Below are 21,953 nucleotides of genomic sequence, written 5' to 3' on the forward strand. Positions count from 1 at the left end.
GATTCATAAATGCCACCATCCCATAGATGGGTGAACACTAGCTAGAACCATCTCTGCTCCCGCTCATCTGCACGGCTTTCACAGCAGCTGTTGCCATTAAGCAGGTGTTTGTGTTATCTGTCATTCTCACCTTCAGCATTGACTGAATGTGGCAAAAAGTAGGAGACAATTTATCATTAGGGGACCACAGGCTACGAGAATTCGAAGGGATCGTCACTATGATCTAGAATGTGGTTTTAAAAAAGCTTCTAAAATAATCTGAAATAGTGAAATCCCTCCCTGCAATATAAGTTTTTTTCAGGATGCAAATATATAGCTGACAAAAACTAAATTTTTAAAATCAGTAAACATTTATTTAACTATGTAATATCTACTTATACAATTAGTCAATGACAACAAAGAAGTGTGAATACAAAATTAGAAAGAAATGTAAAGCTACACATCAGCTCCAATATCTTATTAATTTTCATTTTTCTTTCAGTTCTATAGGATGGAGAAAAATCTTCATTTTCTAAGATAAATAGTTGAAATAGTGAAGAGCATGCCTGGAAGTTTTAGTAGGATCTTCACAATCAATGCCACTCTGTACATGAATAGGGTAACCTAGCAGCACAAATTAAGAAGCTGGCATTTTTCCAGTGTGTTCAAAGTTGGTGTATAACATACAGTTTGAGGTCTGCTTTTTAAATCACAGTTTATTATACGTTAAAATATATTTAAAATGAAATGAGAATTAAGCATGTAAATCACCTAAAATTATCTCAGGGTCAAGTTATGCACCTTTGGGTCTGTTTCCTTAAATCTGGTACATCTAACAGATGGTAATAAATCAGATTGTAATAGATAATAAATGTAATAGATGTAATAAATCTATTACATCTAATAGATTTAAGGAAACAGACCCAGAGTGGTCCAACAAGTTGTCTAAGTCCCTATCTCTTCATTGTAGCATTGACAGGATTTTACCAGGACATTCCGCAGGCAGCACCTGAATTTGCTGTATATGTTAACTCTAAGTTAAAGTAATTCATTCAAGAATGATTTACTCAACCCAGCAAACCCATTACTAGGTATATATCCAAAAGAAAACAAATCGTTCTGCCAAAAAATATTTGCACTCACATGTTCACTGCAGCACTATTCACAATAGCAGAGACATGGAATCAACCTTCGTGCCCATCAATGGCGGACGGGGTAAAGAAAATATGGTATGCATACACCAGGCAATACTATGCAGCCATAAAAATGAATGGAATCATGTCCTTTTCAGTAACATGGTTGAGCTACAGGCTATTTGTTTCCTGACTTTTTAATGATCGCCATTCTAACTGGTGTGAGATGGTATCTCATTGTGGTTTTGATTTGCATTTCTCTGATGGCCAACCATTATGGAAAACAGTATGGCAATTCCTCAAGGATCTAGAACTAGAAGTACCATATGACCCAGCCATCCCATTACTGGGTATATACCCAAAGGATTCTAAATCATGCTGCTATAAAGACACATGCACACGTATGTTTATTGCGGCACTATTCGCAATAGCAAAGACTTGGAATCAACCCAAATGTCCATCAGTGACAGACTGGATTAAGAAAATGTGGCACATATACACTATGGAATACTATGCAGCCATAGAAAAGGATGAGTTTGTGTCCTTTGTAGGGACATGGATGCAGCTGGAAACCATCATTCTTAGCAAACTATCACAAGAACAGAAAACCAAACACCGCATGTTCTCACTCATAGGTGGGAACTGAACAATGAGATCACTTGGACTCGGGAAGGGGGACATCACACACCGGGGCCTATCATGGGGAGAGGGGAGGGGGGAGGGGGGAGGGATTGCATTGGGAGTTATACCTGATGTAAATGACGAATTGATGGGTGCTGACGAGTTGATGGGTGCAGCACACCAACATGGCACAAGTATACATATGTAACAAACCTGCACGTTATGCACATGTACCCTAGAACTTAAAGTATAATAATAATAATAAATAAATAAATAAATAAATAAAAGTGAAAAAAAGGGAAATAAAAAAAGATGAGAACAATAGACACTGGGGACTACTAGAGTGGGGAGGGAGGTGGACAAGATTTAAAACTGACTGTTGGGTACTATGGTCAGTACCTGGGTGACAGAGTCATTTGTCACAAACCTCAACATCACAGAACATACCCAAGCGTCAAACTGCACATGTATCTCCTGAATCTAAAATAACAGTTGAAAAAAAAAAAAGTAAAGAACAAAAAAGAATTATTTACTAAGTGCCTACTATATTCTAGTCATAATGCTAAATGCCAATAATATAAACATACTACAATAGGCATAACAGATTCAAGTTCTGCCACAATGAAGCTTACTACAGTTTAGTGGAAGACACAGATATGAATCAAAGAATGACAGTTATACGCAAAATTACTACCATGAGAAGTATCTGGTAGCTGATCTAATTAACATCAAGAAACCTACATTTGACCTGAGTTCTTAAGGCTAGGTGAAAGTTACCCAGTTGGGAAGAGAAAAAGAGAAAATGTGATGTAGTGTGATTGGGACAGAAACATTTTCCTGGCAGAGAAAGTGTTTGCCAAGGTCGTGTAGCTGGAGAGGGGGTAGCATGTTGTCTACTCTGGAGGCTTTTGGTGTCATAAAGAGAAAAATAAAAATTGTCTGCAAAAGACCTGGTAATAATAACAACAACATGCACTGAATACCGTGTTCTACATATTGTTCTGAAACCCTTTATAAATAATGATTAATATATTTACATCTCACTCCAACTTTGTGAGAGAAGTGGCATTATCCACATTTATAGATGTAGAATAGAGGAGGTCAAGCAATATGTCCAGGGTCTGAGAGCCATGAAGTGTCAAAACTAGGATATTCCACAAGACTGACATTGTGCAGGGCTTTTCTTTGCCAATAGGCTAAGACCTGCTTTCTCTTACAATGAAGTGGAGTCCCTTAAAGGAATAGATAACAAAAGGCTGATGTACATCTTTCTCATACCCAAGCCTGCACTGAGGCATGACTCCCAAGAAAACCACGAATTAACAAAAAGACCCAAAGTCAAGTAACCCAGAAGTAAACAAGTTGTAAACCTTGCAATAATGTCATTCATGTGGCTGAAGTCTACCATAAATGGCGTGGCTTACATCTTCAAGGATCCTAGACTTACAATTCAGGTAACAGCCCACAGGAATTGGAATGAGGTTTTTTTTTTTTTTTCCTGATAGTATAAACAGTGTAATTTATAATGTCCCCCCTTTTGGCTTTGGTTATTGGGAAAAATAAACAGCAAGTTCTCTGTGGCCTGTAATTTCAATCTGCTTTTCCTTCACCTGGCTTTCTAATCTTAATATTGTTTTTATATTTATTTTTACATAAATATGCATTATACTTCACATATATTTTTACATTCTATATACTATATATGCATTATATATTATATGTGTATTATATGTATAACACTACATGTATATTATATATAATATATAATACATAAAATATATAATTATAAAATATAATATATATTATGTATGTTATATATATTCATATAATCAGTGAAGAATGATTTACTCAACCCAGCAAACCCATTACTAAATTATATATTATTATTATAATTATTACATTATATATATTATATGTAATGCTATATATATATCATTTTATATATAATGATATACATATAATACACATACATAATACATAATGTAGCACCTACTAGGTGCCAGTGCCAGGTTCGACCTTAGCACGCTCTGCATGGGGTACAAAGATGGATAATGCACAGTTCCTGTCCCTGGTCTTGAAAGCTTATTCAAGTCAGCAGGTTTCAAATGAGAAAGAACTTTTAATGAAGGAAAAATAAAAGTGGGTGAAGGATATGAACAGACACTTCTCAAAAGAAGACATTTATGCAACCAACAGACATATGAATAAATGCTCATCATCACTGGTCATTAGAGAAATGCACATCAAAACCACAATGAGATACCATCTCACACCAGTTAGAATGGCAATCATTAAAAAGTCAGCAAATGATAGATGCTGGAGAGGATGTGGAGAAACAGGAATGCTTTTACACTGTTGGTGGGAGTGTAAATTAGTTTGACCATTGTGGAAGACAGTGTGGCAATTCCTCAAGGATCTAGAACTAGAAATACCATTTGACCCAGCAATCCCATTACTGGGTATATACCCAAAAGATTAGAAATCATTCTACTGTAAAGACACATGCACACATATGTTTATTGTGGCACTGTTCACAATAGCAAAAACTTGGAACCAACTCAGATGCTCATCAGTGATAGACTGGATTAAGAAAATGTGGCACATATACACCATGGAATACTACATGGCCATAAAAAAGATGAGTTCATGTCCTTTGCAGGGACATGGATGAAGCTGAAAACCATCACTCTCAGCAAACTAACACAGGAACAGAAAACCAAACACTGCATGTTCTCACTCGTAAGTAGGAGTTGAACAATGAGAACTAATGGACACAGGGAGGAGAATATCACACAATGGGGCCTGTCAGGGGGTGGGGGGCAAGGGGAGAGAGAGCATTAGGAGAAACACCTAATGTAGATGACGGGTTGATGGGTGCAGCGAACCACAATGGCACGTGTATACTTACGTAACAAACCTGCACGTTCTGCACATGTACCCCAGAACTTAAAGTATAACAAAAAATAAATAAATAAAAATAAAAGCTGAACTGCCCAAGTCATTAAACAGAAATCCAAAATACTGATGAGGAAGTCAAGTCAAAGAAGAAAAACAGAGCTCAACAAGAGAGGACCTGGTAAAGTCAAAAGAGGGGAATAAATATGAGGTGGGAAGTGTTGACAGCATAAAGGAGAGGATGGACCTGCAGAAGGAGACCTTGTATTCCACTGCTTGGGAACTTGGTTGGAAATCAGGCTTTGAACAGCCCAGTCAGTGATTCCAAGCACCCCAGTTTCTGTGTGCCAATTTTCTCATCTACAGGCATCTCCATCCCACTAGGGGGCTAAAGGAATTAATTATAATTTTGATCAAATGCTTTGAGGTACACAAGTAAAAGGAACAGTGAATACAAACTATTATGATGTAAAAAATATTTTTAAAAACTATTGCTCACATTTATTAGTTTGGAGGTATAGACAGTAGCCCCCAGGCCTATTTTTTTGCTCTTAAGCAATGTATCTAACATGTGAGCATACACATATGAGAAGCCCAACACGCAGGCCACACACACAGCATGCACGAACATGTGCAGAGACCCAGGCACACATAAGCCACCAAAAGGGGTCTAATCTGTATGCAAGAAGAGGACAGATGCTAAAGTGTGCATGGAGTGGGCAGCTCAGTTGTTCATTTTTAGAACCCTAGAAGCTTTCCAAGTTCTACATGCTGTATAGCATACAGAATTGAAGCACTGAAAATAGCACAAAAGGTGGAGGGTATTATGAAGACAAAAAAGCCATTTGTTTATCTTTTCTCTGTTAAAAGTTTCGACCATGTGCTTGATCAGACTGTTCTGTCTGCTAAAGACACCTACATAAATGGCTCCAAAGTAAAAGTCCCAAAGAACTGTCCAGAGGGTCTCTGTGGCAAAGGAGCCTCAGATGGGAATCCCCAAGCTTTGCTGACATCACCTGAAGGTCAAGCTCCCCAGTCTGGAGGTGCACCTCCCCTACCCCTTCACTTGGCTAACCAAGGTCTACTCATCCTGTAGATCTCACACAGCTGTCACTTTCTCAGAAGTCATTTATTGGCCACTCAGCTAGGTCAGTTTCTTCTTAAATTCTCTCTTCATACTCTGTAGACTGCTTGGAAGCTAATCAGAATTGTGACTGCTATTGTTTAACCACTAAATGTCTTGTACTGAAATATAAGATTCCAGAAGATAGTGCCCATGTCTGTCTTGTTCACCGGATGACTCCGTAGCACGGTGCATTCATTCATTCTCAAGTAAATGAATGAATTAAATCTTGTGATTTCAGCCTTCAGCCTCTGGAATCTAGCTTCACTTTCTTTCCTGGATCCTGCTCTAGTAAGCCATTTTTTCAGCTACCTACTATTCAGGGTAAGGCTAACAACTCTGTAACTGAGGTGGTAAAGATAGGGTGAGTGCAAACTATTTACCCATATCAGCAATTAACTAACACAAGTTGGCATGCAGTTCACAGATCAGGCTGTCATCAAAATACACAACTACAGGATTTTAATGCACACTGAAATCTTTTCATTCCTATTGCCTGTCTTATTCAGTGATTCAATGTACCTTACTGGCACTAACCATTAAAATCATGTACTGAGGACCTATTATGTGTCAGGTACAAGATATTATATCCCATTTAAGTCCCAAAACAAGCTTGCAACATTAACCAATAAGAAAACTGTGGCTCAGAAAAGTTAAGATTTGCCCAAGGTCACAATCAGTAAGGAGATGAGTGGAACATAAGCCCAGCTCTCTCTGAATCTGAAGGCCATGCTCTGGCAATACTCTCCCATTTCTCATCCTATAATAAGATGTCTGTAGAGCGTGTGCATATGCCCCGACTGGCTCGACTTGAATTCCAACCCTGCCATTTACTATCTGTGGGGCTTGGGCAAGTTTCTTGGGCTCTCTGCTGTCAATTCCTTTGTAAAACAGATATAACAGCAGTACTCTCCTAATGGACGTTGTTTTAAGGATTAATTTATACATGTTAAGTACTAAGAACAATGCTTGGCACATAATAAGCAATCAGTATTAGCCCCTTTTTGGCCTGTGCCTATTGTCATTATTATTATTAACAATACTATTATGTGCATGCTATTAATTACGCCACTGAACTGCCTCCCTTTGGGATGAAAGAACCAAATGTACTTGGAACAATGTGTCCCCCTTACTCTTCCAAACAACCCAAGATGAAAAGATTTTTCTTTTCTTTCTGTGCAATTTCAGCAAGCATTCACTGAACCCTTTAATGATGGGCAAAGCAGTCTACTACTGGGAGAAGACCACTTCCTTACTCTTCAGAAAGAGATGGAGGCTGGTCAGAAGCTTCACCTACAGAAATTCAGTAAGACACAAATAGGAATTCAGGGAAGCAGGGCTTAGCATGGATCCTCCTAGTAGGCAATCCTACCGTGTCACTCTCCTGTTCAACTTCTGGCTCTTGCATTGGCTCTAGTAGTAGTTTGAGGAAAGGAGTCAGGACTTACGGTCTCCCACCCTTGGTTAAAAAAAAAAAGAAAAGAAAAGCAAGTCTCCTTACATTTCTTTTATATATTGGGTTTTTCCCCAAGACTATTTGATCAAAGTGTTCTACTGAGAAAACTGAAAATTAAAAACGTTGTAAACTCCTTGTCACAGTATTCAATTCCTTCATAACCTGGCCCATCCTAACGTGTCTAGATTCATCTTGTATCAACCCCTTCTTGGCACTTTTACCCTCAAAACTAAGCTATGTGCAGTTTCCAGAACATGCCGTCTCAGCCTCATGCCTTGGCACCAGTTGTATTCTTGGCCGGAACATCCTCACCTGATTGTCCTCCTGGGCTTCCTCAGTGAGGACTGTCTCCTCACAGTCCCATCAAAGTTTACAAGTAACATTATTTACAAATTCTACAACCTTGTTATAAAGTGTATAACCTTTATTTATAAATATTTAGGGCAAGGTTGTGTTACTGTGAACAGGCAAAAGACTATTTTTTTCATCTTTAAATTTCCAGTGCCTATCATAAAGTAGATTTTAGTAAATGTTTGTTGAATAAATCAATGAAAAAAGAATCACATGAAATTAAACACTACATGAATTGAAGACTGAAAACAATGTGGTTAAGAGGATAGACTTAAAGGATGGGGTTACACTGCTCAGGCTGAAATATTCACTCCTTCCTTTGGCAGCCATGTTACACTGAGCAAGATTAAAATGCCTCGCTTTCACATCTCTAAAATGGGGCTAATCATGGAACCTGCTTGGTTAGTTGCTGAGAGGATCAAATGAATTAATATATAGAAAGTTTTTTAAAGAGTTCTGGCACATAGTAATCACTCATTTAGTGCTAGCTACCATTATTATTCTTTTTGATATGAATATAAAAAGTGTAACTAGAGAAACAGTTTACTTAAGGATCAAATCACTTTTGAACACACTCACTAGAATGTATGATATTATGGTCATAGAATTCTCCTGTTTTTGCTCACCCAGCATCTTTTCCACCCTTTTCTATAATAACGCTCAGGTTTTTCTTTGAGAAATCAACTCTCTCCAACTCTCAGTCCCTGCGGTAGGTTGCAGAGCCAGGCATCCAGCCCAGCATGGACTGGAGAGTCAGAAATTGGCTCAGGGATGGGGACATGGTCCAAGCTGGACCACTGATACTCAGACTGGCACCTTTGCAGGGACTAATGGCAATGGGGTAGTGAAAACATGAGCCTGCAGCTGCTGTTGGGACGAAAGCAGAGCCCACAGATGGAGAGAGACAAAATCCTGATCATGTTAGGTGACTCTCTGCATCCTGCTGAGGTTTTTGTTGTTTTAATTCATACAAGCTGGTAAATTCCCTTTTCAGCTTCATTCAGTTTAGGTGGAGGTTTGGTACTACAACCTCAAATGTCCTGAGTAATCACAACCAGTCATTGTAAAGGGAAAAGCTTACAATATTAAGACTTAATTTCATTAAATCTTATATGCACCTCAAGGTGTCATTGTAATGGGACTACTTTACACTAGGAATTTTTATCCAAATGAAAATGGGGATTATTTACAGGGTTATCAAAAAAAAAAAAATAGCTCCTTCACACTTGGTGGCCAGAAAGAAGTAAATACAAGACCCTAGAAAAGTGGTACTCTCATTTTGATGTGTGTGACACTCCGAAGAGTTTATAGAAAAGGCAGATTTTGAAGCTACCCCAGAAATCCTGCGGCAGGCCCAGGAATCTGCATTTCTCATGAGTACCTTAGGGGTGCTGACTGCCCACTGATGCTGATGGTCCACTTTGAGAAACACTACCTGGGAGGGTCTAGCTCCTCCTAGATGCCATAGGTCAATCTAGAGTGCAAAAATCCAGCTGAGAGGTAAACCCCAGAGTGTGACAAAATGGGGGAAATTTCCATAATGATTTCATGAACTTAAGATCTTCAAGGCCTACTCTGAGTTTAAGCACGAATTCTGAAGCAAATGTTGGCAAATTTGGAAGTGTTTCAGCTCTAAAAATGGAAGGATATAAGCATTATATCCAGTTCTCTCAATGGCTATTTTATATAAAAAAGGAAGTGATATAGAATAAAAACAATAATTTAAAAATGGATTTTAGGCTTGTGGCTTTATCAGTTTCATAACAATAAACTATAGTAACTTTGTAGTAGGTCATAGCATACAATTAACAAAGACGACCTTTGAGAATTGATTTCAGTTTTTAACAGAGCAGTCATAATGAGTACAATTATAATAATTGGTAAGAAGCTTTTACAGCATTCTGTAATACACAAAAGACAACATGGCAAAATAGAATAGATTGTTTTCTAAAGGCACCACATGAGTTTCACAAAGGAAATTTTATGTTGACTGTGATGTGTAAGGGGGTGATACAAACGTCACTTGATGCCACATCAGACACCACAAAAATAAGAAAACCATTTCCTGATGTGCATCCATGTTTGCCTTTGTTAAAAGTCAGTGGTTAAATAATCATCAATGATGTGACTGAATCACAGAAACTATCTAGCCCTCCTCAATAGGAGTTCCCCAAGATAATTAAGCCTAAATACTATAAAGTATCCACTCTATGTAATGGATTGACACTCCTTTGCATGTAAAATGGCCTTACATCTGTACTCTCCTTGGGAGAATTGAGAAGACAGTCTCTCAAGTCATCTTCTGTAGGGCTTAGATGCTTAATGAAACCCAGTTTAGAAAGACTGACAGACATTCCTTAAGCTGACAATACATACCCTGGGAAAAATAACTGTAACTTTTAATTCCAAGCAAGGTGGTCTAGCAATAGTGGTTCTTGAGTAGTTTGTATAGTTTCTGGTTCTACTTGTGAGGCTTTAAATTGTTCAGAGTCATACTCTGAGCATCAATATGCATTTTATGCACCGAGATTAATGACATCAGTGGAACTCTCAACTGTAGTTCTTCAGAACCACACAATAGAATTTAATCTAGAGCATGAATGTCTTGGACTCCTTCCACAGCCATTAATTGTTAAACTGCCAAGCTCATGTCATTATGCAGAGATTCTATTCAATCCAAGGAAAATACAGTAGTATGACTTCAGCTGAATTGCAAAACAAATTCTGATTCGTCCTGTGGTTGGAGCTTTGTAAAATGTTTATATATTTATAATGGGTTTCTATGTAGAGACTGATAGTATCTGATCTTAATTTTTGTGTCAGATCCTGATAATTGACCATTCCAGTATCCACTCTCCCTTCATTTCTGACTAATAGAATCTGGATTTTTAACTAGACACATTAGTAGAATAAAAGACTATATTTTCTAGCTTCCCTTGCAGCTAGATAGGGGCAATGAAAACAGAAGTAGTAATGTTGAATGGAAGTAGAAAATATTTCACTGGAAGGGGCTCATTTGTACCCCTCTGCTTCTCCTGTTCTCCCTTTTCTGCCTGCCATAAAGTGTGATCAATGGAAATCCAGTAAATATCTTGAACCATAAAGCAACCGTAACTGTGGATGCTGTGCATTAGAATGATGGAGGAGAAAGATAAAAACATCCTTCACTCTACCACATCACTGACATACATCCCTGGGCTGTCCACCTTTAGGCTCCTTTAACATGAGAGAGCAAGACACTTCTATTTTGCTTAATCTTCTGTTATTTAGAGTTTTCTTAAACCGAATTAATATAATGAACATGCAGTTTATTATTCAGTAAAGGCCAGGTGAATCAATAAACTAACTGGGACTAAATATTTGAACTTTTGCAACACCTGAAACTTAAATAATGTATTTAAGACAAATAAAAAGAATTAGTACTTGAACTAAATGGTAACAAATGTACAGGAACAAAATCTTTTACTCGTTAAAAATACATATAACTTAAAGAGGAATTTAGATAAATCGTAAGTCAGTACAATGTGTGGTGTAAACAATAATTAGTGAAATGTGTATTATGATAGGTAACTATCATATAACATATACTTATCAAAGGTAGCAAAGTGAGCCCAAAAGGTATGGGTTGAAGTTTGTCATACAGACATATTGTGTGTCTTTCTTATTTATTTATTTAGTTTTCCTATGTGTTTTTCTTATTTGATGCTTTTGTGTGACCCATTCATTCTATGTCTATTTATATTGAATAATCAACTTCTGGACTGAATGGAAGACTTTGGTCTTTCAGCATTCATGTACAGCAGACAGACATCTTAGAAAAATCCCCAGGACAACAGAAAATTATTAACATGCCTTTGATGTCCAGTGAATCCTTTCAAGTCGGATTTTTGCTGTGTACTCTTGAAAAGGCATTAAAATATTTTAAGTAAGCCTAGCAAAAGGATAGAAAACATTAGATTGTATTTAAAATAAAATCTATTTCTTAGATTGCTTTTGATTATCTAGGCAGAAATTTTGTTTCAGTGTTGTTCTCTAATGATAAGAATTTGTGTTGATTGTGATTATTTGATCAGTAATATTTTGTTTTGGGAAATATTCGTGTTAAATATCCTACTAGGATCTTAGAGTCATCCAAGCTCCTGTCTACTCCCGTGGTAGGCAGACCTTTGGGAAAACAGTTAAGACTCATTTCTTCTGTATAATCTCAGTATTATTCATTTAATATCTTCAAATCCTTGTTCTGCATTCATATGCAAATATCTGTGGTTGTGCTTATGTAAATTATTGGCACACAGTATTCACTCTAACTACATAAGGCAGTGTGTAGGTATCACATTTAATTAGAGTGATGTACCCATGATCTCTTCAGTCAGCTACTGCATACTCTTCCTTATGTTAAACACAAGTGGGTAAAAATATTAGATATTTAGGAAGATTATTTTTCTGGAAAACAATTTTTTTCTATCATTAACTTCTTTATTACAAATATACAGATGGCCCTTCATTTACAATGGTTCAACGTACAATTTTTTTTGACTAACAGTGGTGTGAAATCAACATGCATTTGGTAGAAATCATACTTCAAGTACCTGTATAACCATTCTGTTTTTCACTTTCAATATAGTAATCAACAAATTACATGAGATATTCAACATTTTATTATAAAATAGGCTTTGTGATAGATGACTCCTCAACTGTAGGCTACCGTAAGTGTTCTGAGCATGTTTAAGGTAGGCTAGGCTAAGTTATCATGTTCGATAGGTAGGTTATGTGTATTAAATGCGTTTTCAACTTAGGATATTTTCTACTTATGATGGGCCTATCAGGATGTGACCCTGTCGTAAGTCAAGGAGCATCTGCATGGCTATAGAGATGGCAAGATAAAGACACTTACCCCTGTGACATCCATAACCTTAATGGCTGCAAGCTGGCCCGTTTTGACATGACGACCCTGTAAAGGAAAAATAATAACAAAAGATTTAGTTCTGATGACGAATAGTAGCGTTCAATTCCAACCATAAAGAAAAATTGCTTGGATCAGTACTGTACTATGTCAATGAGGGGAGAGAGAAAGACAGACACACACAGAAACACCATCTCTACTTAGTGGTTGTTTTGTAAAACATCCCCAGTCGCTTTGTTTATTTTCACAGTGGGTGTCAAGTCAAATAAAAGATGCAATGTTGAACAATTTGGTTCTACTTCCTCTCCAAGGCATTTGACAAGAGCTTATGTGAGAGAAGGATTTACGTGGAAGGGGAGCTAGGCCTGCGTGGAAAATACACAAATATCTCTCTGTTAGAAAACACTTGGTAGATGAAGAAACTTTGGTTTCTTTCATTCTTAAAATATCCTGTAATGGTTTTAACTGGATATGATTCTGCTATAATTCACCTGAGATTGTTCATTTATCTTTATTTAAAAGGGAACCTAAAATAAAACAGACAGCAATCAATCCAAATTTGTGATCAAGGAGACAGTGTTGAACATTAGGGACTGCTTCCCCAAGGTGGGCACTTTTGGTCTTTAGAACCACAGTGAAGCAGCAACCACATGGCAAAATCAGAAGCAAGTAGGGAGCGCCAAGGGGGCACTCTCAGAAGAGAATTATTTTCTCTTTGCTTGCTCCTTGAGAAAACACAATGTCTAAATGTGACTCTCAGACAACAGCAAAGATGGTCATACTCACTACTTTTACATGAATTTTATATATAGTTTCCAAAATACATTTTAGTTATTGCTGCTATCAGGCAATAAAATGCAGCTTCTAAGATCAGGGGGGTTCAAAACCTAGCTGCATGACCTTAGGCAAGTCCCTCAACCTTCCAAGCCTCAGTCTCCTCATCTCAAAAACTGAAATAATAATACCTAATGCACAGAATTGTAGTGAGAACGATATGAGATAATGTATACAAAGTACTTGACAGTGACATATGCAGATTAGCTGTCAGCAGATGCTGGTTGTAATTATGTATGGTCCTGTCTTCTGATTAATTTTAAATGTTGTCTTCCCTACTGAACTATATGTTTCCTAAAGGCAAGCACCGTGTCTCATCAATGTATTTCCAGTACCTGGAAAAGTAAGGGTCTACCCCATAGATGCTGTGGCATGTTTATGAATTAACAACAGATAAGGAGGCATATATAATTGTGGTGTGGAAAAAGTGATTGGCCTGGTATGACTTAGATTCAGTAGTTGAAGCTCGTGAAAATGTGCTAGCTTAGTTGGATCAAATTTTTTTAAAATTGTGGTAGAAAACATTATTGGGTCAGTTTTGTAATTGAGAGCTCCTATATCTTCATGCTCTCGAATCTTTTCCCTTTTTCTGCTACTTCTCTCCCTTACTACCCTAATTTTCCCAACTCCTCTGGTCTTTTAACTTCTGCCCATTCTGCCTGCCCTCTTTCTTCTCACATATCTCAGCTTTAAAAATCTATTTACTCTGATTCTGGTAGTGCTTCCTTCCACTTTTGACCCCCATTCTGCTGCCCTTTTTTCCTCCTCACTGGGGAAAGAGCACAAAGAAGGAGACAGTAGGTCAGTAATCCAATATGGTCACAGATACAGCCCCTCACATTTATTTCAACTTTCCTGAAATCAAGGGAGGGGGTGGCGTGTTACCTTGTAAAGAGCCCTGGACCAGAATCCCAGAGGCCCAGTTCTTGCCCAGGCTCTGCCCATGACCATCAGGTGTGTCTGGGCCCTCATTTCCCCATCTACAAAATGTAGGGGGACTGGGCTCAGTGGTTGGTGGAGAGGGCAGTGAGTGGGTGTCAGCCCTACCAACTCTTTCCATCCCAAGGAGCATGTAGAAATTTAGTTTTCACAAGATTGATAGGGAGAGAAGTGCCACCGCTACAGAACCAGGAACACTAACTTTCTTGCAGAGCAGCAATGCTACCTTTCCTGCAAACCACGAGTCAATCTTGCACAAAGAAGAAGTAGCAACAGCGTCCTCTTTTGAGTCTGTGATGCCGTAATGATGACCCTTGCAAAGGAATCAACAGCTTTGTAACCAACAGTGGACTTTCAAGTAATGGCTATAAATCATGTCTTAAATAATGGCTTCGTCTATTAAAGCACTGAAAGAGGGTAGGGGAAATGTAGGCAAATACCGAAGGTCTGTCTGATATTATATAGCTGATTTGCATTGAAATTATTGTAATGGTATGTGTAACAGGATACAGACAAACCACTGGTCACGGCTTGCAAGGCCCTTCAAGAGCTGACCCCCTTTCTGCCACACCACCTTGGTAGGCTCCCACTTGCTCTTACTCTGTGGACCTTGAGAACAAACAGTTTGCACTTCTGTAAATGTACTTTATTGTTTCTTGCCTCTCAGATGGTATGTTTTCTTGGTCTGGGGTGCCCTTTGCCTTCTTGACTCCTCAGACAACTTACTCTCTCTTTCTAGATTCAATTAAAGTACTCTGTCCTCTGATACCTCACTGTCAATTCCTCATCACCTCTGTCTATCAATGAACATGTCCCTGGGTGTATTATTCCAAGGACCTCAAAGGATTAATAGCCTTCTCTCCCTCTCTGGTCTTCCTTCCTCTCTTCCTTCCTTCCCCTGTGGCTCCATTTGCAGCCCAACCTTCTTCCCAAATAAAACCTTAAGTGAACTCCCCTGGTTCAAGCAGGGACTTGAGCACCCAACTCTAGTCTGCTCTGCCTCCCAATTCCCCTCATTCCTGAGGGAGTCCCTGAGGCATGTCTGCCAGCATGCACTTTGAGAGACTTTGCAGTAGTTTTTTTTTAAGTCCTTAAGAAGCAGGAAATCCTCTTTGAGTGAATAATTTGTTACAAGGACACCTCAACACCTAGTTCTTTCCATCAGCAGCGTAGGGCTGAGCTAGCCTATGGTACTGGCCCAAGGCCAGAGATGAGGCAGGATAAAAGTGACCTGTATTACATTTCAAACACAGGCAGTGGGCAGTTCTTGTGGAAATAAATAAAATATCAGCTCTTTTAAAAAACTTAAGTATACATGGCTTTTGTTGTTGCTATTGTGTCTTTTGTTTTGTTTTTGTTTGTTTGTTTTTTAAGTAGCCACTATGAAAATGACGGAAGGTAACACTGGAAAGGAAGACAACATTATGTTTCTTCCATTTTAAATTTCATTTCCCGGCTGAAACAGCAGTTCTCAGTGGGTCTGACAGACGACTGAATAATACGCCTTGGGATGGCAGTTTGGGCTGATGTGAGGTCCCGGAGGTGGAACAATCAGCAGCCTCAGCTCACTCGCAGGCAAAGGCATCCCCACGCTCCCGAGCAGGAAGGACGCTGAGCTGCCACACGTCGCTGATCAGGAAAGGGCCATGAAGCAACTTGCCCAGCGTGAGGTGTCTTTCATATCACCAGAGAAGATCAGGCCAAGTTATGATCCAGATTAAGGCAGACTTGCAGGGAATGGCAGAGAGTCAGCCTACTTAAAGCTCACTAGGAACCTGAGGCACAGTCATTGTAGGACAGTTTTTAAAGAGGCAACTTTATAAAATCAGAAATGAATTGAGTAGGAAGGGCCCCTAAGAGCCTAATCCAGTCCTCTCCTTTTAGAGATGAGGCCAAAATCTCACATCTAAACTCAGGACACTTTCTCCTCCATCCCTCTTCTACCATCCAGCTCCTAAATCACAAATTTCTACCACCAAACTTTTAAAATCATTTTTAAAACAAACTTTTAATATTTTACTTAACTTGAAATAAATATCAAATCAGTCATCTCTGCTTTACATAGGATTTTTAATAACTTACTTTTTAATAATTATTTTTTAAATTTGGGGGCAGTGCAGCAAAGGGGGATGTTATTGCAATAGAATTTTGAAGGGAAAATGTAATAGTACCCCAATTCTAACGTATTTTTCCATATAAGATAAATTTAAAATGCAAATATAGATGCCATCTAAATTTAGATCTAAAATACATGTTTCAAGCTCGTGCAGTGTTGCATGTCTGTACTCCCAGCTACTGAGGCAGAAGGATGGCTTGACTCCAGGAGTTTGAGGCCAGCCTGGGAAACACAGCAAGATCCCATCTCTAAAATGGACAAATGAATGAATGAAAAAAATATACATGTGCAACCAAGAACTGAAAATTAAATTCTGAAAAGAAAAAACTTCTAAAAGGAGACAAAAGAGTTAAAAAAAATTCTCCATGAAAATTAGAGAAAATGTCCTGTCAGATTGCAGTTGCTGAGTCATTTTTTTAATAAAAGGATGAACTAAATTATTTTTTTCCTACTGAAATAACCAATAATGGCAAAATCTAGTGAACACACTAAATCTAGAAAAGTAAAACTGATAATCTGATAGGACCCCAAGCCTAATGTCAGATAATGACCTAAAGCATAAAAAGCATATCCACCAGAAAGGAACAAGAAAGGCATCAAAACAAGGGAGGCAGAGCCTTGGGGCCACTCAGTGCTGGGGGCATGGCTCAGTCTGGTCCTCAGACACACACACACACACACACACACACACACACACACACACACTACTCTGCTCCCCTCTTCCCTTCTTCTCCCTCACTTTTGAGGCAATAAACTATGCTGATCCTTGTTCTACATAAAATAATTCAACATCCAGGTGAAATCCAAATCACTCAAGTACGATTAATACAATACCCTACTCCTTCAACTCTTCCCTAAAATGAATGCAAGAGAAGACAACAGTTTTGTTTTAACAGCCATATAAGCTTCACCTCTGTTGCTGTTGTTATTTTCTAAGGAAGAGCAAGAGGGTTTTTGAGCTGCTAGCCTAAGGCTAGCCCGGAAGACAGAATACTTTCATTTCTAGGTCACCCACATACATTTATTTCTGGCAAAGTACATAAGCAAACCATCTTTGTTGAAAATTCACACATTCTCCCAACTATCTTCATCCTCCTGCCCAAGGACCCTCACACACAGGTAGAGAGTGGCTCATTCTCCTTCCTATCTACCCTAGATTTAATCTCCACTTTATTGAGGAAGTCTTCTTCAATTTACTAATTGCAAATGCGTACTCCACCTTTGTGTTTCCGTAGCATCCTATCCCAACCCCACTGATCATAGCCAGCACATTTTTTTCTTCAAAACATGCATCACCAGAACCATGAAAATAAATCAAATCAAAACGAAAAAAAGCAGAATGTAGAATATGTAGTAATGGCAGCTGTTGTTTTATGGCTCACCTGTTCTGATTCTATCTATCTATCTATCTATCTATCTATCTATCTATCTATCTATCTATCATCTGTGTATCAATCATAGATGCTGCAGTGTACCACCAAGATTCTTGAGTACTGACTGAAGTACCTGACAACTCTCAGTCAGGTCCCTCTCTGGGAATGGCCCTTAGCCAAAGTGCCGCCTCACCCAAGGTCATGCTCTGTCCTGGAGACAGGTGAAGGATGATGGCAACTTGGATTAGGATGGAAATGGTGGAGAATGTGGGAATGGACAGGAGGCCAAATGAAGAGGACTTGGGAACAGTTTGGATATGTATTTCCCTTGTGCCTTCATAGTGCTTGGCACAGCAGGGACTCAGCAAATATTTGCTGAAAAACAGACTCAATCAAGGCATGAAATTTGAGGGTTGTGTTTGGGTTCTTGGTACCATCCACATGTCTACATCAGTTTCCCTTACCCCCACATTTCCCCAGCCACAGAGTGTATGGGACCAGATAGGGTGGGGTTGTAAGCAGGAATTATAATTATTTTGCTCATAAATAAAAAGCTGGAAGATGAATTTAAGTGGATGAAGTTCTTTTAAACTCTACAGAGAGACCAGAGACCAATTTACTTTCCCTTTCCATAGATCACAGAGAAACCAGAAATTGGTTTTAGCTTTACTTCTGAGCTGTCATGATGATAGCAAAGGTGAACTCTGCTTTTCCACTCCCAGTTGAAACTAAAGGTTAGTTAATATCTATCTGGACATCTTTAGGAATGCTACCTTTCTTTGATACAATATGTCTTGAGGCAAAGAGGTAGACAAGACAACTTTATGAAAAGACTCCAAAGATCCTTATGATCAAGTAACATGGAACAGAGTATACTTGGCACGATGTCCATTCCTGAGTCTTCCCCAGGTTAAATGGAGCCTTTGTGTTTCCTTGGCCTACATGTGCCATTCATTGGTGGCTTAGAAACCCTGCTCTCCATATGTGCAGAACTGTGATTCAGACTTTATGGCTCCCAGACTTGTGGCAGAGGTAAAGCAAGGCACTGACTCAGATGGTACCCAAGCAATTACTCTCCATCTCAACACCACTCACTGTGAATTCCTTTGCTTGGCACCTCTGAGTGACAGAAAATGGATTGTTTTCAAGACTGTTCAGGGGTAGGCCAACCGAAAGCTGAGACTTGCTCACAGACAGGAAGTGGGGAAGAAGAGACTAGGTTTCATTTTTCTTTGTTAGAAACTAGGATTCTTCAGTCCTCATGGCTGCCAGCTTGGCTCAGTTTATAAATCAAAATGGATGCTTAACGGGAAAAAAATCAAATAGTCACAATTTTTAGCAGACAATAGTTAATGTATGCAGATTCCGTGGCAGGGAGCCTAATGCCTGTACCCAGGAAAGGCACGCACAGCTGAAGTGACAGCAGTGACGAGGCAGACAAGCTGAGGGGTGATGAGAGCTCAAAAGCAGAAGAGCCAGCCTCTGGGCCAGGGCCTTGAGCCAAGAACACACTTCCCAGTAACCTCCTCTCAACCCAAAAAATGAGCACAAAACCAAAGCTCTCACTGGCTCCCATCTAATTTATACCACAGAATTATCACAATCATCTGTGGCGTTTTAAAAATTTTTCATTTATTTATTCATTCATTCATTCATTTATTTATTTAGAGACGGAGTCTCACTCTGTTGCTCAGGCTGGAATACAGTGGCACTATCTCAGCTCACTGCAATCTCCACCTCCTGGATTCAAGTGATTCTCCTGCCTCAGCCTCCCAAGTAGCTGGGATTACTGGTTCCCACCACCATGCCCAGCTAATTTTTGTATTTTTAGTAGAGCCAGGGTGTTGCCATGTTGGCCGTGCTGGTCTTGAACTCCTGACCTCAAGTGAGCTGCCTACCTTGGCTTGCAAAGTGCTGGGATTTCAGGCGTGAGCCACCACGCCCGACCTCATCTGTGGCTTTTATACATTCATTTCTGGGAGGACTAACCCCCCTAGGTGTGGGGGCTCAAAGGATGGGGACAAAATATGTACATGCAGCCAACTCTTCAGCCTCTCCAAATATCCCACTCCTCCGCACCCAGCACAATAGCCTTCCCTATCCCCTGAGCCAAGAATGGCACCTGGGGCCATAAACAGCATTCAAAACCCTGGTACCTGAACACTAGTCCAAGGTAAAGTTTACACACAACTCCAGTAAAAGGTGAAAAATAAGGACCCAGTGGTGATTTTTTTCAGAAAACAAGAGGTATTCAACTTAAGTAGGATTCTTATTTTTGGTGTTAAAATGCCCATTTGGCGTGAACCCGGGAGGCGGAGCTTGCAGTGAGCGGAGATTGCGCCACTGCACTCCAGCCTGGGCGACAGAGCTAGACTCCGTCTCAAAAAAAAAAAGTTAACCATATATTGGTTCCCAGTTTTTTTGTTGTTTGTTTTTTGTTTTTTTGTTTTTCTTTTTGTTTTGGTGGTGGGTGGGGGGTAATAGAGTGAGATTTTCGTACTCCATGAAATCTAAGAATCCAGGAAAAAAGTTTTTTAAATACATGAACTTAGTGATAGTAGAAAGGTCAATAACCCTCTTAAGACACGAAAAAGGTTCTTAATACAACCTGTAAAATGTTAAATGTGAGGGCGTATAGCCCTTAATAACTTTAAATAACCTGTGTGAGTTGTATTGGAGCCCACTTCTCTCTCCTCTGGGTACCGTAAGTCCCTAATGCCCTTAAAATGCAGTCCCCCAGGCACATGGCTTCTACACACTAAAACAGAGAGCCCCTCAAAGGCAGGAACTCCACCTTAAACCTGTTTAATCCTCGGACATTGCCTGGGACAGCATCTTGCAAAGGGTAAGTGCTAAATCACACTGGAAAACATCCAGTTTCTAGGCCTAGTGAATCTTGTAAATTGCCACAAATCACAATGAACAGAGATTCCTGTGATCCATTCTACACCTGGCAGAATCTTGATAGAATCTGGGGAAATGTCTACTTACGAGTGTCAGAAGCTTAAGAAAAAAGAGGACTATAAGAATGGCTTACGGTGTCATAACTGGAGGGGAAAGCCACGTGATCTGATGTGAGTGTTTTGCTCATCAAGGTTCTGTTTTTGTTTTCTTTTCCAAGTGTTAACTAAGAAAACTAGGTCGCTGAAATAGGCCCTGGAGGCTCACTAGAGACATTAGCATTCTGCATGTCATAATCACAACAGCTTACCAGAGGAAAGGGTCAGGGAGAGAAAGATGCACCAAGAGAAAAGCAAGGTCCAGACACTGCCCTGCCAACATCCATTCACCTCTGCCTCCTCTTTTCCTGAGATGGTACTAACTAGAGGTAGGACGATGCAACTGTTCTTGGAGAAGGAGGGTTCATTTTTAAAGATTTCAAATCAATAGCTCCCTCTCTAAGGACTACTTTATGAGGCAACTCTGTCTTCCCCTCGGGACCTCTGGCAGACTCTTTGCTCGCTCCATCCCACCTCCCAGCTGCAGATTAAGAAGATATATTACATCCTCTCCCCTCGCCCTGCACAGGGTTGCCAAACGCAGCCCGAAGCCGGCCCCATTGTCTGAGATTTACAACCAGGTGATTGGGAGTGGACAGGGTTGGCTTTGGACCACAGACACGATAGGCTGGGGGTTGGGGGAAATAGATGATAATAATAATAAAAAGGCAATGCTGCGTTTCATTTTGCCTAATGTATGGCTTCGATAGGAAGCCAGTCCACCCACAGTGCTGTCTCAGTCATTTAATAGACTTCTGCAGCAGCAGCAGGAGCAGTCTCCTGTTCAGAAAGAAAAAGGACCACACTGGTGTCATGAGAAAAAACAAAGGCAAAGGACCACAGTGTTCCCAGCTATCATTCTTGGGGCAGCAGGAACACAAATGGGGACCCATTTGGCTCTTTATTTGGGCTTTTGATGAATAAACTCTCTCCCACAGTGTCCTCCAACCTCCAGCAGTTTTAATTAAAACAAAAGAAATGTCAGCAGGGAAAAGACTGGAATATAATTAGGGCCCACCAAATCTAAAGTAATACGGGGGAAAAAGACTAGTAATGAAAGGGAAGCTTTCAGGTTCTTACTGAATCCTTGCTCTGTTACTGACACAAAAATCAATTTCAATAGGCTTTAGTTGTATCTGAGCGGGAGCACAGTGACAGATGAAATTTAGTGAGCAACTTACTGGAGTCATAATGATTCCCACTGAAAAAAAAAAAAAGACTACAGTGAGCA

General features: G+C 39.5%; 1 protein-coding gene across 28 annotated transcripts in view; it reads right to left on the reverse strand.

Annotated features, from left to right (window-relative positions):
* The window catches only part of TNIK (TRAF2 and NCK interacting kinase), a 408,234-nt gene that overhangs the window by 167,060 nt on the left and 219,221 nt on the right, over positions 1-21,953 (reverse strand). For 21 of the 28 annotated variants that reach the window (XM_077990083.1, XM_077990077.1, XM_077990073.1 and 18 more), the window contains 1 exon segment: positions 12,453-12,509. In XM_077990083.1, the coding sequence (XP_077846209.1) occupies positions 12,453-12,467 (15 nt within the window). In that variant the 5' untranslated portion in view covers positions 12,468-12,509. 28 annotated transcript variants of the gene reach the window in all.

Source organism: Macaca mulatta, chromosome 2, assembly GCF_049350105.2.
Source record: "Macaca mulatta isolate MMU2019108-1 chromosome 2, T2T-MMU8v2.0, whole genome shotgun sequence".
In the NCBI taxonomy this organism is placed as follows: Eukaryota; Metazoa; Chordata; class Mammalia; order Primates; family Cercopithecidae; genus Macaca; species Macaca mulatta.